A 13,974-nucleotide genomic window follows, 5' to 3' on the forward strand; every position below is an offset into this window, starting at 1 on the left:
TTTTATCATGCTTACCTAGAATATCCATATAACCAACTTGGCTAATCATTGGATTAGTATTCACCTGACACATGTAGATACCTTGATCAGCAGGCTTGATGTTAGCTATTTTAAGCGACCATGTATCTCCGCGCTGTTCAACACGGTATCTTGATTCTTTAGATACAACATCTTTGTGTATGCTAAGAATCACTTGGCGATCCATATGCAACCAGGCCACCTTAATGAGAAATTTTAAATATTTGTTTATATTATGAAAGTAATAATTTCAAAATAGAAATATATATTATATATACTTTGGAAGAGGTGTGGAAAAAACATATCTATTTGTTTCAGATGTGAATATCAAGAATCTCTAATGCAATTATTATTACTTTAGAAACAAATTTCTGGTAAATGTTGATCTAACATTTTATTTTTTAAATAAAAAAACGGATCAATAATCCAATTTACAGAAACAACAAAAATAATAATACAGTCGACTCTCGATAATTCGAACTCTACAGCTGTTAACTTCGGTAAATCGAAAAAATGCAGTGTATTTCGATACGCTCGATAACTCGAAATCCTTTTCTTAACAACAGGGTGAGGAGAAGGCTCTACAATTCGAACGAGGCCGCTTCCCCTCTTTATAATTCGAATTTTCTCTAGTAATGTTACTTCTCATTTTCCGCTTATTGTTCATTTCCTGCGTAATGTTTCCCTCCTTTAAGCCCAGTTTAACTTACCAATTCTCTTTCTTAGTTTGTCACGATGGGAAGTACGTCTCCTTTACTGGGTCCGACACAAAAAAAAATTATCGCGGCCATAGAAAGTGGTTCGAAAAAAAAGTTATCGCCAAAACTTTCAATATTCCACCATCAACGCTTTCTACAATTCTACAATCGAGAGTCGACTGAATAATAACATAAATAATACAAATAGTTCTCAGTCTATAATTTAGGTTTATAATTAGGCTTTAGCATTTTATTTTACCTTTTAGAGGTTATTATAAAGATTTATACAATACAAATAGTTCATAGAAATGGTTGACATCTGACTTTATTTAGAAAATTTTGTATATCAGTGCCAAAGAAATCTAAGTTAAAATGATTGGCTGTCCGCATCATACGAAAGATAGGTTAGTAAAAAACGTAATTATGTTTGCAGTACGATACATTGAATGGAGAAGGATGTCATGTAGTATGGGATGAGATATTAAAAGAAATTAGAGAAAGAAGGTAAGGACCAGTCTATTTTGAGAATGGAGAAGTTTGCAGAGGAAAGAGAGGTTATAATAGATTCTTCTGGTGGAACAAGTAGAGGAATATTGAGAGTGATCGGAATAGATAAGGGTTTCTTTAGGGATTTTCAACCAGCAAGGTAACCATCGAAAGAACTTGTTCTGGAACAGCCTCAATAGAAGCCATATGTACCTTGCAAAATGGACTCCAAATTATTGAACCATGTTCAAGATGGGCTCTTACAAGGGATTTATATAATGTGATATAAGAACGGCTATCAGTGAAATTCCTCGTGTTCCAGATTTTAAAGAAACATTTAAATTTAAATAATAATAACCTTAATAGGTTTAAATGAACAGGAACATCTGTAAAAGCATAACCTTTCATTGTGATGAAGTAAGTAAATATAAAAAAGAACCTCCTCTACTTAGTTACCAAAAAAACAAAACAAAATTACAACAAAACTGAAAAGCCTCTCAAAAGTCACTTGCTTATGATATGTAAAAATGAAAGAACTTGATCTTCCAACAAATTATCAAGTCCAGTCCCATTAACTTTATGCCGGCCGTCACGGCAAAAAGTAGCAATTTGTATAGATACGAGTATATCGTATGCCCGGGATGTATTGTTCCTGACAGAAAGAAGACAAGCCATCTGGTGTAGAATAACTAGGTATGTAATCGTAAATTGATTATTAAACACAAGGTATTTCTAGAATACATCCCGGTCGAAAAAAAAAATTCATTTTGTCTTCCTTCTGATAATAAATATTTATTATGTTTTTCAATGTATCTTACGTTCTATTCCTTTAAGTCTTGGATATTGTTTTTTGTACACTTTATCGCTTTTTATCATCTTAATTGATACTCAATATTCATTTTAAAAAAATATATTTTCTCTAATTAAATACAACAATCTTAACCTTTCAGCTGTGGACTTTAACTTCTCTATCGTGTAAGTGGGTAAGCACTTAGCTTTCAGCATTCAGCTGTTTCTACTTTCCTCCGCAGTTTAAAGAAAACCTAAACCCTAAGATTCCTCAGAGCCCCGCTAGTAAAAATATTTTTAGGATGGTGTAAAGCAGTGTAATTTGTAAAGCCACCTTTTTAATTTTGTTAGATCTGTAACCTTTCTGAATTTGAAGTCCCTCAAATAATACTGGTGACCGCCCAATGCGTAGTGTTACTTTAGAGTTATGTATAAAATGGTAACTCCAAAAATTTCTAGTATATTTACCAAAAAATAACCGAAGTTTTATTTTTGATGAATGAAGAAATCTCTTATCTATGAGATTAAATGCTTCCAAATCCTATAAAAATCTATCATAGAACACTCCTGACTCCTGGCAGTAGAATTTGCCAATTAAAAATATTATTATTACAATAGTTTCTGCTCTGAAAAGTTATTTCATTTGTTCCAAATTTTAGATTTAACAATTCTGTTCATTAGCTTCTCTTAAGTTAGAGAAAATGTTTCAACATTTTAACCCCAATTAAAAAAAAACAAAAAAACTTTAGTTATTGATGACCTATTTTACTTGTTTGTCTGATAGTTTAGTCTAATCAGATAGCTGATTGTAACATATTTTTAACTATGATAACATTGAAATTGTAAATCATGTTCTTTAAATTTTTTGTAAAGTGAATCGGCTAAAAAGCAAAACGTTGTACTCATTACTATAAAAGTAGTTTGCAGATGGGCGAGCAAATACATATATGCAACAGCTGTGCCCTGCATGATCATTTTAATTTTAAATGAACTACGTATCCTTACTATATGATACAGTCATTATGAAGTTTTATTTTGAGTAATACGAAAGATTAATATGGATTTTGTATAAATGTAAAATTAATTTTACATTTTATAGTATTACTCAAAATAGAACTCTTTAGAAACTCTAGTCGGTAAAGTCCAAGTAGCTTTAGGGTTAATAATACGAGGTGTGTTCAAAAAGTAACGGGAATTTTTAAATTTCGCGGGTTTGGAGAGTCTGATTGTAAAATTTTTTTTTTTATTATGTTGGTACACATGCCCCTGAAGTACGATAAAATTTTCAGTAATATTCATTGTTTACTTCTTAAGTGGCAGCCGTTAAGGTTAGACGTGTTTTTCGAGCTTGGCGATTTTTGTTTGTTAAAAAAAATGGATCAAAGAATTTGTATTAAATTTTGCGTAAAAAATGAAATAAAGTGTAATAAAGTGTGTGAAATGTTAATAAAGGCATATGGTGAGTCTGCTATGAGTAAAACAAGGATTTACGAGTGGTATAAGCGTTTCCAAGATGGCCGCGAAAACGTTGAAGATGACGAACGACCTGGACGTCCAAGCACATCAACAACCGATGAAAACGTGAAAAAAGTGAAAGAAATGGTTATGAACGATCGCCGAATCACAATCAGAGAAGTCGCTGATGATGTTGCCATATCAATTGGCTCATGCCATGAAATTTTTTCGGATGTTTTGGGTATGAAACGTGTGGCAGCAAAATTTGTTCCAAAATTGTTGAATTTCGAACAAAAACAGCGGAGAATGGAAGTTGCTCAAGAGTCACTCAATGAAGTCGACAACGATGCGGATCTACTGAAACGTGTTATAACAGGTGACGAAACATTGGTTTACGGATATGATGTCGAAACTAAGGCTCAATCGTCCCAGTGGAGGCATTCTGGATCGCCAAGACCGAAAAAGGCTCGACAAGTGCGGTCGAATGTGAAGGTTATGCTCACTGTGTTCTTCGATTTTAATGGCATAGTGCATCATGAATTCTTGCCACAAGGTCAAACAATCAATAAGGAGTACTACCTACAAGTTCAACGCCGTTTGCGTGAAGCAATCCGAAAAAAACGCCCGGATTTGTGGCAAAACAATTCATGGATTTTGCACCACGATAATGCACCTGCTCACACTTCATTGCTTGTTCGTGAATTTTTGGCCAAAAACAAAACTTTAACGATGCCCCAGCCTCCATATTCGCCAGACATGGCTCCATGTGACTTTTTTCTATTTCCAAACATAAAGAGAACATTAAAAGGCCGTCGTTTTACAAGCATAGATGACATTAAAAGCGAATCGCTGAAAGAGCTGAAAGCTATCACAAAGATCGAGTTTCAGAAGTGTTTCGAGGATTGGAAAAAGCGCTGGCACAAGTGTATTGTATGCGAAGGGGACTACTTTGAAGGCGACAATATTAATGTAGATGAATAAATAAATATTTTTTTCAAAAAACGAAAATTCCCGTTACTTTTTGAACACACCTCGTATATCACTCTTTATATACTGTCCGTCAATTTGTGTTCTACGAGTTATGTGCACTATGTAAAGCACTGGGCCAAATATACATATTCGAGCAAGATCTATTAGGTACTACGGAAAAATTAATGGCAAATGGTATTTGATTTAAGTATTTTCAATTAATGGCAATTATTCACTAACAAAGCATCGAAATCAAATTTACTCGAAACCTGAATTGTGATTAGTTGAAGTTCTAATTTAAAGATTGTACGAGTCGATTGGTGCGAACAAATGCTTTAGAAATACAATGGCGGTGCTTCCAAAGACGTGTATAAGATTGTAACAGGTGACGAATCATGGATATATGCGTATGAGCCGGAAACTAAACAGCAGTCGACTGTATGGGTGTTTCAAGATGATCCAAATCCAACAAAAGTTGTTCGCGCTCGAAGCACTTCGGAACAAATGGTCGACTGTTTTTTTCAGAAAAACTGGTCATGTGGCCAACAGTGCCTTTAGAGGAACGTAGAACGGTCAATTCTGAATGGTACACAACCATTTGTTTGCCGGAAGTCTTCGATAAAATAAGGAAAACAAACAAGCGCTGTTGGCTCATTCTTCATCAAGACAATGCCAGCTGTCACACATCTCGTCTAACAACCGACTATTTGAGCACTCAAAAAAGTCGAATTAATGGGTCATCCGCCGTACAGTCCTGATTTGGCACCAAATGACTTCTTTTTCTTTCCGAACGTCAAGAATAAATTACGTGGACAACGATTTTCGTCGGCAGAAGAAGCCGTTGATGCATTCAAAAACCATGTTTTGGAGGTGTCTCAAGCGAAATGGAAAAAATGCTTTGACAAGTGGTTCGAACGTATGCAGAAGATCATAAAGGAGAATATTTTGAAAAACAATAAAGTCATTTTCAATGACAAATTACTGTTTTTTTTTATTATTAGGCTCAAAATGTAAATAGTGCCCCTCGTAGCTTCACATGAGTAAGTTCAACCTATGTTTTATCTACTGTAGCAGAGGGGATTAGAGACAAATCTAAGATTTTGTTGTGTTATTCTATATCACAGACAATTTGAATTTAATTTTACTTGGAAAAAATTAGTTGGGTTTTACATAAAGCTGTTTTTTTTTTGTTTTTTTTAGATAATAATTTTATTATTTTTATGCAATCACTATTATCCCTTAATTTTTACTCGCTTCCAATTGGTTGTTACTTCTTACTTCTTTATCCTAGTGGTCCAGATATCATACTGTCTTATTTCTCTTAACAGTAAGCAGGTACACCTTCAATATTATTTTTCCCCCAACAGTTGGCTAATGTTTCGAAGATTCATGAAGTTTTCTAAAAGGTAGATATAACCTTGATGTTTAGATGTTTGTTTATTATTATTATTTCTAAAAGGTAGATATAACCTTGACATCCAGCTCGACAGTGCCCTTCCTATTGCTATTTATTTAAAAATTATCTTCTAATTGTTAGTTCATTATTTTTCAGTATACTAGCAAAAAGCACTCTTACTTTATAATATGAAATTTAGATGTTTGTTTATTATTATTATTTCTAAAAGGTAGATATAACCTTGACATCCAGCTCGACAGTGCCCTTCCTATTGCTGTTTATTTAAAAATTATCTTCTAATTGTTAGTTCATTCTTTTTCAGTATACTAGCAAAAAGCACTCTTATTTTATAATATGAAATTTAGATGTTTGTTTATTATTATTATTTCTAAAAGGTAGATATAACCTTGACATCCAGCTCGACAGTGCCCTTCCTATTGCTATTTATTTAAAAATTATCTTCTAATTGTTAGTTCATTCTTTTTCAGTATACTAGCAAAAAGCACTCTTATTTTCTAATATGAAATTTAGATGTTTGTTTATTTATTATTATTTTTATTTTAATAAGGTCAACCTTGATACTAAATCGACTAACTCTAACAACTTTTTTTATTTTTTGCACTGATGGATGATCGTTCGTTCAATTATGATTTATTGTTGCTGACAGTTCCAAACATTTGCTTGTTCTCTCAGTCTGTGAAACTCTGCAAGACTAGTGCAAACGTGACTAGTATTAAATAGAGACTTGAGATAGCATACTATTTCTTTTTTTAAAAAAGATACTAAAGATATAAAAAAGTGTTCTTTTTAATAACAAAGTAAATACCATCTGAAAAGTAGTGACTACCCCGTTGACGTTGCATGTCTATCTAAATCTGACACGATAGTTGATGATATGATTGTTGAAGTGGACGAATAAAGGGCAGATGTAAATTAAATTTAAAAGTAGATCTACACATGATACCAGGTTTTTGAATTTGGAGGAGTTGAAACATCATTGTCATTTTTTTCTTTTAATCTGAAATACTGTATAACTTTTTTTATTGGAACTTCTATTGGATCTTCTTTCAGGGAAGGCTTAACGTCCAACTACCAAACTTACTTTTTCTTAATGTATTGTACTATAGATACGCTTTAACAAAGAAAAAAAAAAAGACCGGGGATAATTTATCGTAAAATTAACTAATTATATTTACAATTCAAAGAAAAGTAAATATATGAAATGGAAATTGGGTAAAAGAAAAATGTATATGAAACAGACAGAGAAATGGAATCATTAATTTGGCCTACATTTTATATTTATGTATAACATATTCGTGAGTATATATATACATATATATACATATATATATACATAACACAGGATTGCTACGAAAGGAGAAGGAAGGTATCCTTTCAACACGCTTCGCTAATTTAGCTTCTGTTAACATTATAAATGTTAATTCAGGAGGAAAATTCCGCAGAAGATGAAATCTAGGTGCTTACATCTAACCTAAATTACATATATTTAGTGTTAAATTTGAAAACTTGATCTCTTTTTATGCTGTTTAAGTATAAATTCTATTAGAAGTAAATACTTGATTATTTATTAGTATAATCCCTTTTAATAAATGAGTAATTAAATATATTAATTTATAAAATCTATTAGAAATTATATGAGGAAAATTTTGAATAAATAGAAACGTCTTTGTTTTCAAGATATGATTTTTTTTTCTGATGAATTTAAATTGCATTTATCTTCTAATCAAGCCCACATAAACGATAAACTACGTTAAATTGAAATTTTCCTCTTACTTCAATGTCTACGTGTTTCAGCGAAATTCAAAGCAGAATACAGAAGATTTTTTTTCTTTTTATATTTCAGATATAAACTTTCTTTACTTCTCGATTTTGGATGTCTTACTGTTCAAAATGTAAACAAGTTGGGTATTTCTTTTGTTATTTAAAAAAAATGCAAAACTTCTTATGTGACTCTTTGATATCCCATTTGAGGATCTAATAATCATATTGTACTTGCCATTCCTCGAAAAGCGCCAAACACCCACTGTCCTTATTTTTCTTTTAAAATTCTTCAACAATCAAATAAACTTTGTGGTCCTATTACACATTCTGCCTGCCCTTAGATTTTCGCTTCTAAATTATGGTTCTAAACTTTTTTCACGTGAACTATTTATTTCAGTGGTATTCTTAGGGATCCTTTTATTAACAATGAGCTCTATAATAATATAATTCAACTTTTTTTTTTTTTTAAATTATTAAAGTAAATTTAATAACGTGAATTGCTGTGAGAGTAGAGTTATGCGAATAACACTGTAGTGAAAAAGATAGATCTAATCAAAAACTAGTTTAAACTAGGAACGTCCTACCTTCTACCAGAAAATTTCTGTACACATCCACCCCTGCTACTGATACAGACCGTACCAATTTTTGCCGTTTAAAAGGTCGACCACTTCCTGCATCATAAACCAAGTCTTTTCCAACCATCTCACTCTATATTTCCACAGGATGGTCGTTGGTACACCCCTAAAAAGAGGTATCCAATTTCTCTGATGTTCTAAGACCGACTCCGATATATCGAAGAATATAAATTTATAGCATAAATTTCTAGGGCAGTTTTCTCACCCAAATTAGAACAATAGAGTACCGAGACGAGATTTAAATAACACTATCTAACCATTTCCATCAAAATAAATAAAAAACAAAAGTTTATGTTTCGGCTTTTACGAAGACCACATATAAGGGATGTTTTGAGTTCAAAGAGTGATTCGAATCACTCGTAGCAAGAAACCATTCTCAAAGTTATACCTGGAATTTTTTCTCTAAAATTGAAATTCTCTTCTTGAACCGTTGTACCTAACATTTGAAGTAGAATCTTAAAATCTGTTGTTAACGTTCTAGTAAGTTTGTGAACCGTCTATCCACTGTACATATTAATTATTATATATATATTTTTTTAAGAATGTCACGGATATTTAAATAAAAAAAGTAAAGTAAAGTAATCGCCTATTTTTCCAGGCGGGGCTTAACGTCCAACTACCAATTAGGTGTCGTGCACGGAGGCGACTAGCAAACATACTTTACTGTAAATGTCATTTTATTAACCATTAAATAAAATCCAAAGCCTATAGACCGAGAATCGAACCCAGTACCACAATACATATTAGCTTTGCAGGTCTCGCCCTCTAACCGCTCGGCTACAGTGGCGCCTGTATATTTAAATATATTGCTATACAGGGTGATCCATTTAAAACGCATCAATCGCTAATAACTTTTTAGGAAAGCGGAATTTCGGAAAAACTCACGAAGTTGATGATGTGATGATTGCTTTTATTTGACGATAAAACAAAATTATCTTGATTCACCCACAACCATTACATGACACTACATGTTTTAAAATCTTCAATTATTATTATTTTTTTACTTTGCATCACAAATAACATTTTTTGTAATCAGAGGACCTCCCAAAACTGGTGTATTTCTGGTGGAAAATTAATACTGAAAACCGTTCACGAATAGAAAAAATTGTAACTTTGATCTTAAATATCTCGACAAATATTACGGATATCGAAACGGGATCAACGTTATTTTTCACAGTTTTTTATCTAGTTTTCATGATCGTTGTCAAAACCAGTGGTCCTTATGAAACCCGTACCAGGTTTTTGGCCGTAACTCCGCCAAAAATTAAGATATAGCATCGGGGGTGGAAAATTTGAAAACTAGACCCAAAAAAAACATATAGTTTACTTCATGGGTTTTTTCGAAATTCCGCTTTCCTAAAAAGTTATTAGCGATTGGTGCGTTTTAAATGGATCACCCTGTATAAAGTTGAAATTTAGAGGATGACATATCAGCAAACCCATTATGTACACCTACAGGGCCTTAGAGGCATTTATATACATAGAAGAGGCAGGTTGATTTGCGTTTACACGATAGTTTTTCTACATGCAGAACTAAACGCATCATTTAAGCAAGTAGGGAAGCACAGTAAACAATGCATTATCATTATTTAACATGAAGCTGTGATTCTTAGAGCATTTAAACTTCAATTAGCAGGATATTTATTTGTTCGAATAAAGTTGACATAACAAGGTGAGTAAAAAAGAGAAGTATAAAGTTATTAAAAATAACTTTCTTCCTGCTATAAATGATATTACAGTTAATACCCAATAACAGTAAAACTGTATTGCTATCACTTCAATATCAGTTTAATAATTATGAGATGAAAAATACTTTTTTTAAGAGTTAATATTGAAGAATGAAGAAAGAAATCCAAACCTACGAAAACTTCTCTCTTCCTTCGAGTCTTTATTCCTATTCGATGTTTGATCTTAAAAGGCTTCCTTCATAACTCTTCAGTTCGTGAGCACTTTCACAGCCAGTCAAACCTTTCTGCCCAGCCCATAGTATAGTTTGTTTCAATATTTTTTTAATACAATGTCCGCTTAAAAATTCTATATTGGCTCGTAGTTTTTATTAATTTCCGTTTAGTTCTTAGATAGACGACTTAAGGGATAAGTTATTGTCATACATAACTATGAACCCGCTTTTATGAGAGAAAAAGCCCTACCATAGGCCAAGGGATGTTTAGAGGTAAACTCTCCTTTTAAATTGAAAGACAAAATTAAAGTTTTTTTAATAAAATGCTACAAAAAATGTAATTGCAGTGAAAATTGTACACATTACTTAGCAAAGTCCTGTTTTATGTTAAGACATTATTAAATTGCTTAACTTTTCTTGCTTATCTAAAGTAGAATCATGAATCCATCTGTTGCCTAAATTCTTTAATCCTAAATTTGGTAAGTTTAGACTAGATTAGATTCCGTAGAGTTGTTGGCTAAACTGAGACAACGGCATTCTCAGAAGAAGCATCGCTACAGAGTCTGGGAGCGGGACTTCTCAGGAATGCTTGAAAAGGCAAGCTATACGAAGTGTGGCTATTAAATAAAGAGACTTGTTGTAAAACTTTTATTTTAAATTTAAACATATTTAGTTATTATCACCTTCAATATACACCCCTTCCCTATCCCTACAACGCTCCATTTACCATTGTTCGAAACAGTGCTGGAAGTCTTTTTCTGTGAGAGCTCCTGCATAACGCGTGCCGCTTTTTCTTTCACAGCTTCAACGGACTGAAATCGTGTTCCTTTTAATGCAGATTTGACTTTGGGGAACAGATAAAAGTCACATGGGGCCAGGCGAATAAGGCGGATGGCCTAAAACTGTGATGTTGTACTTGGCTAGAAACGTCTTGACAGACAATGCAGTATGGGTTGTCTTGATGGAGAACCCATAACTTGTTCTTTCACAAATCGGACCGTTTTTCCTTACTCATTCACGGAGTTAAGCAAACACCTCACGGTAGTTATGTTGATTAATTATAATGGATATTTTCATCCGTTTTGGACGTGGAAGGGCGACCCGGGCGGTCATCATCTCTGACGTCTTCTCGGCCATCTTGGAAACGCTTGAATTACTCAAAAACTTGCGCACGTGATAAACATTCATCGCCATAAACTTCTTTTAATAAAAGATAAGTTTCAGTAGCGGTTTTTACCCAGTTTCATGTGAAATTTCTCGACAATTCGTTGCTCTACTACATGTGTAGTATCATGTTTTCGGCAAAACGAAACTAACACCTCTTACCCAAACGACGGTTCCGGTCAGACAGATTTCTCTACAAACTCGTGAGACGCTGCAATCGAAAGAGAAGGCTTGCGCGGCACAGCTTTCGGTCGTTAGGATTGGGCGCAAGCATAGTTCTTCTGTAGCAGCATCAGTCTCGTTATTTAATAGCCACAGCTCGTAGTGCCGAAATTTCAGCCATTCTCGCCAATAAATACCCAGTACTTGTACAGCCGTTTCTTATACTTCCTGTAAAAACCTAGAAACGCTCACAGTTGACAGGACTAAGCGATTGAATTTTATTTATTCGCTCTGCTGATGCCCTTCAAAAGGCCTCAAACTTCCAATATGGTCTTCCGACCTTATTGGATAATGCAGTAGCCATTATTTTAGTTAATAATGAACTTTCTCGCCTTTGACCGAGGTATTCACCCACCGATTGCTTCGACTTATTCTAACGCTTTGTTAGCCGAACTACTGAGGCTTTACTTTCGTCGTAAATAGCTGATGGTATCTAGCTGAGAGTTCCAATGTTAAGCAAACTATCACCTAATTACGTTTTTTTTTTAAGAATGTAGAACACTCAGGAGAATATGTACTCAAGAGAATGTCAATCCAGCCAGTCTCACACCGCTTCAATTAAACTTCATAGAATTTTGTAGCGAGTATCGGTGAAATATCGGATATTGGAGAAAATTACAACTCTAAAACTTTTTATCTTCTCTTATAATTTCAGCAGCTCCAAATGTACTGCAGATTAGTTCTGACTGAAAAGCTAGTTTTCCGAGGATTACCGAGATATCACACATTAAATTAATTGCCGGATACCCTGGCTCTCCTTCTTCTGTAAGGAAATCGTCCAAGAATCATATGAATTTTAAAGTAATAACTAAGTAATTACGAATGGCAGTGAATTATTGTTTATTTTTTAGCCTAAGAGATCGTGTGGCCCAAACTATTTTTTAAACATATTCTTAGAAACTATCTTATGAAAAAAGTCATTTGTGACTAAATGGAAAAATAGTTTTAAATCAAAATTCACGGATTAATTTCTAATCCAAACCAAAAATCAGAGTGCACTGTTAAAGTTAATAACTAATACAACTATTGTCGTTTGTATTTTACACCGATTATCGTTTTGAATTACGAGGGTCGTTTGAAAAGTCCGTGCAAAAATAAAAACTACTTAATTTTTTGGGGTAAACCTTTTTTATTTTTCAACATAGTCTCCTTTTAGGCTTATACACTTCGTCCAACGCTGCTCTAGTTTGTTGATCCCTTCCGAATAATAGGATTTGTCCAAGTCTGAAAAATAGCCATTCGTTTCTGCAATCACCTCCTCGTTTGAATAAAATCTTTTTCCCGCCAGCCATTTCTTCATATTGGGGAACAAATAGTAGTCCGAAGGAGCCAAGTCTGGAGAATAGGGGGGATGTGAAACGAGTTGGAACCCTATTTCCATTAATTTTGCGACCACAACCGAGCTGGTGCGTTGTCGTGATGGAAAAGGACTTTTTTGTGGGCCAATCGTGGGCGTTTTTCTTGCAGCTCGGTTTTCAAACGGTCCAATAACGATGAATAATATGCACCTGTAATAGTTTTACCCTTTTCCAGATAGTCGATGAGGATTATTCCTTGCGAATCCCAAAAGACAGTCGCCATAATCTTTCCGGCCGAAGGAACGGTCTTCGCCTTTTTTGGCGCAGATACCCCCTTGGTAACCCATTGTTTAGATTGTTCTTTGGTCTCAGGAGTGTAGTGATGTATCCATGTTTCATCCACAGTGACGAAACGACGCTTAAAGTCCTGCGGATTTTTCTGGAAAAGCTGCAAACCGTCCTTGCAACACTTCACACGATTTCGTTTTTGGTCACGCGTGAGCAATCGCGGCACCCATCTTGCGGATAGCTTTGTCATTTCCAAATGTTGATGCAAAATATTATGTACCCGTTCATTCGAGATGCCCACAGCACTAGCAATCTCACGCACCTTCACTTTTCTGTCATCCATCACCATATCATGGATTTTATCAATGATTTCTGGAGTAGTAACCTCAACAGGGCGTCCAGAACGTTCAGCGTCACTTGTGCCCATATGGCCACTCCGAAAATTTTGAAACCACTTATAAACTGTTCTAATCGAAGGTGCAGAGTCACCATAATGTTTATCAAGCTTCTCTTTAGTCTCCTGAGGCGTTTTGCCTTTCATAAAGTAGTTAATCAACACACGAAATTCTTTTTCGTCCATTTTTTGAAAATCACTCGACTTCCTCGATTCAAACGAATGCCAAACACAAAGAAATAGACGATCTGGCTGAAACTTGGTGTGTGTTCTTCCAAGAGATGCTACTAACTAAACATAACCTTGATACGCGCCAGTGGTGCTATCTCTCTGACTTTGCACGGACTTTTCAAACGACCCTCGTATATATTTTTTATTCTTTCAAAAGGTTTTTAATTAATTCACCAATGAAGTGAACAAGACTACACTAATCGCCTTAAAACGATAAAATAACAGTAGTATGAACATTTCTGCTGTGAA

The 13,974-nt window shown here is 34.1% G+C and overlaps 1 protein-coding gene across 4 annotated transcripts in view; it reads right to left on the reverse strand.

Annotated features, from left to right (window-relative positions):
* The window catches only part of LOC141457336 (lachesin-like), an 83,106-nt gene that overhangs the window by 32,788 nt on the left and 36,344 nt on the right, over positions 1-13,974 (reverse strand). For 3 of the 4 annotated variants that reach the window (XM_074134180.1, XM_074134182.1, XM_074134181.1), the window contains exon 3: positions 16-220. In XM_074134180.1, coding sequence (XP_073990281.1) covers positions 16-220 — 205 coding nt within the window. Of the gene's footprint in view, positions 1-15; positions 221-728; positions 876-13,974 lie in introns of those variants that run through there. The other variant, XM_074134183.1, reaches the window with a different exon arrangement.

Source organism: Rhodnius prolixus, unplaced genomic scaffold, assembly GCF_049639745.1.
Source record: "Rhodnius prolixus isolate KJV_2025 unplaced genomic scaffold, Rpr scaffold_10, whole genome shotgun sequence".
Classification (NCBI taxonomy): domain Eukaryota; kingdom Metazoa; phylum Arthropoda; class Insecta; order Hemiptera; family Reduviidae; genus Rhodnius; species Rhodnius prolixus.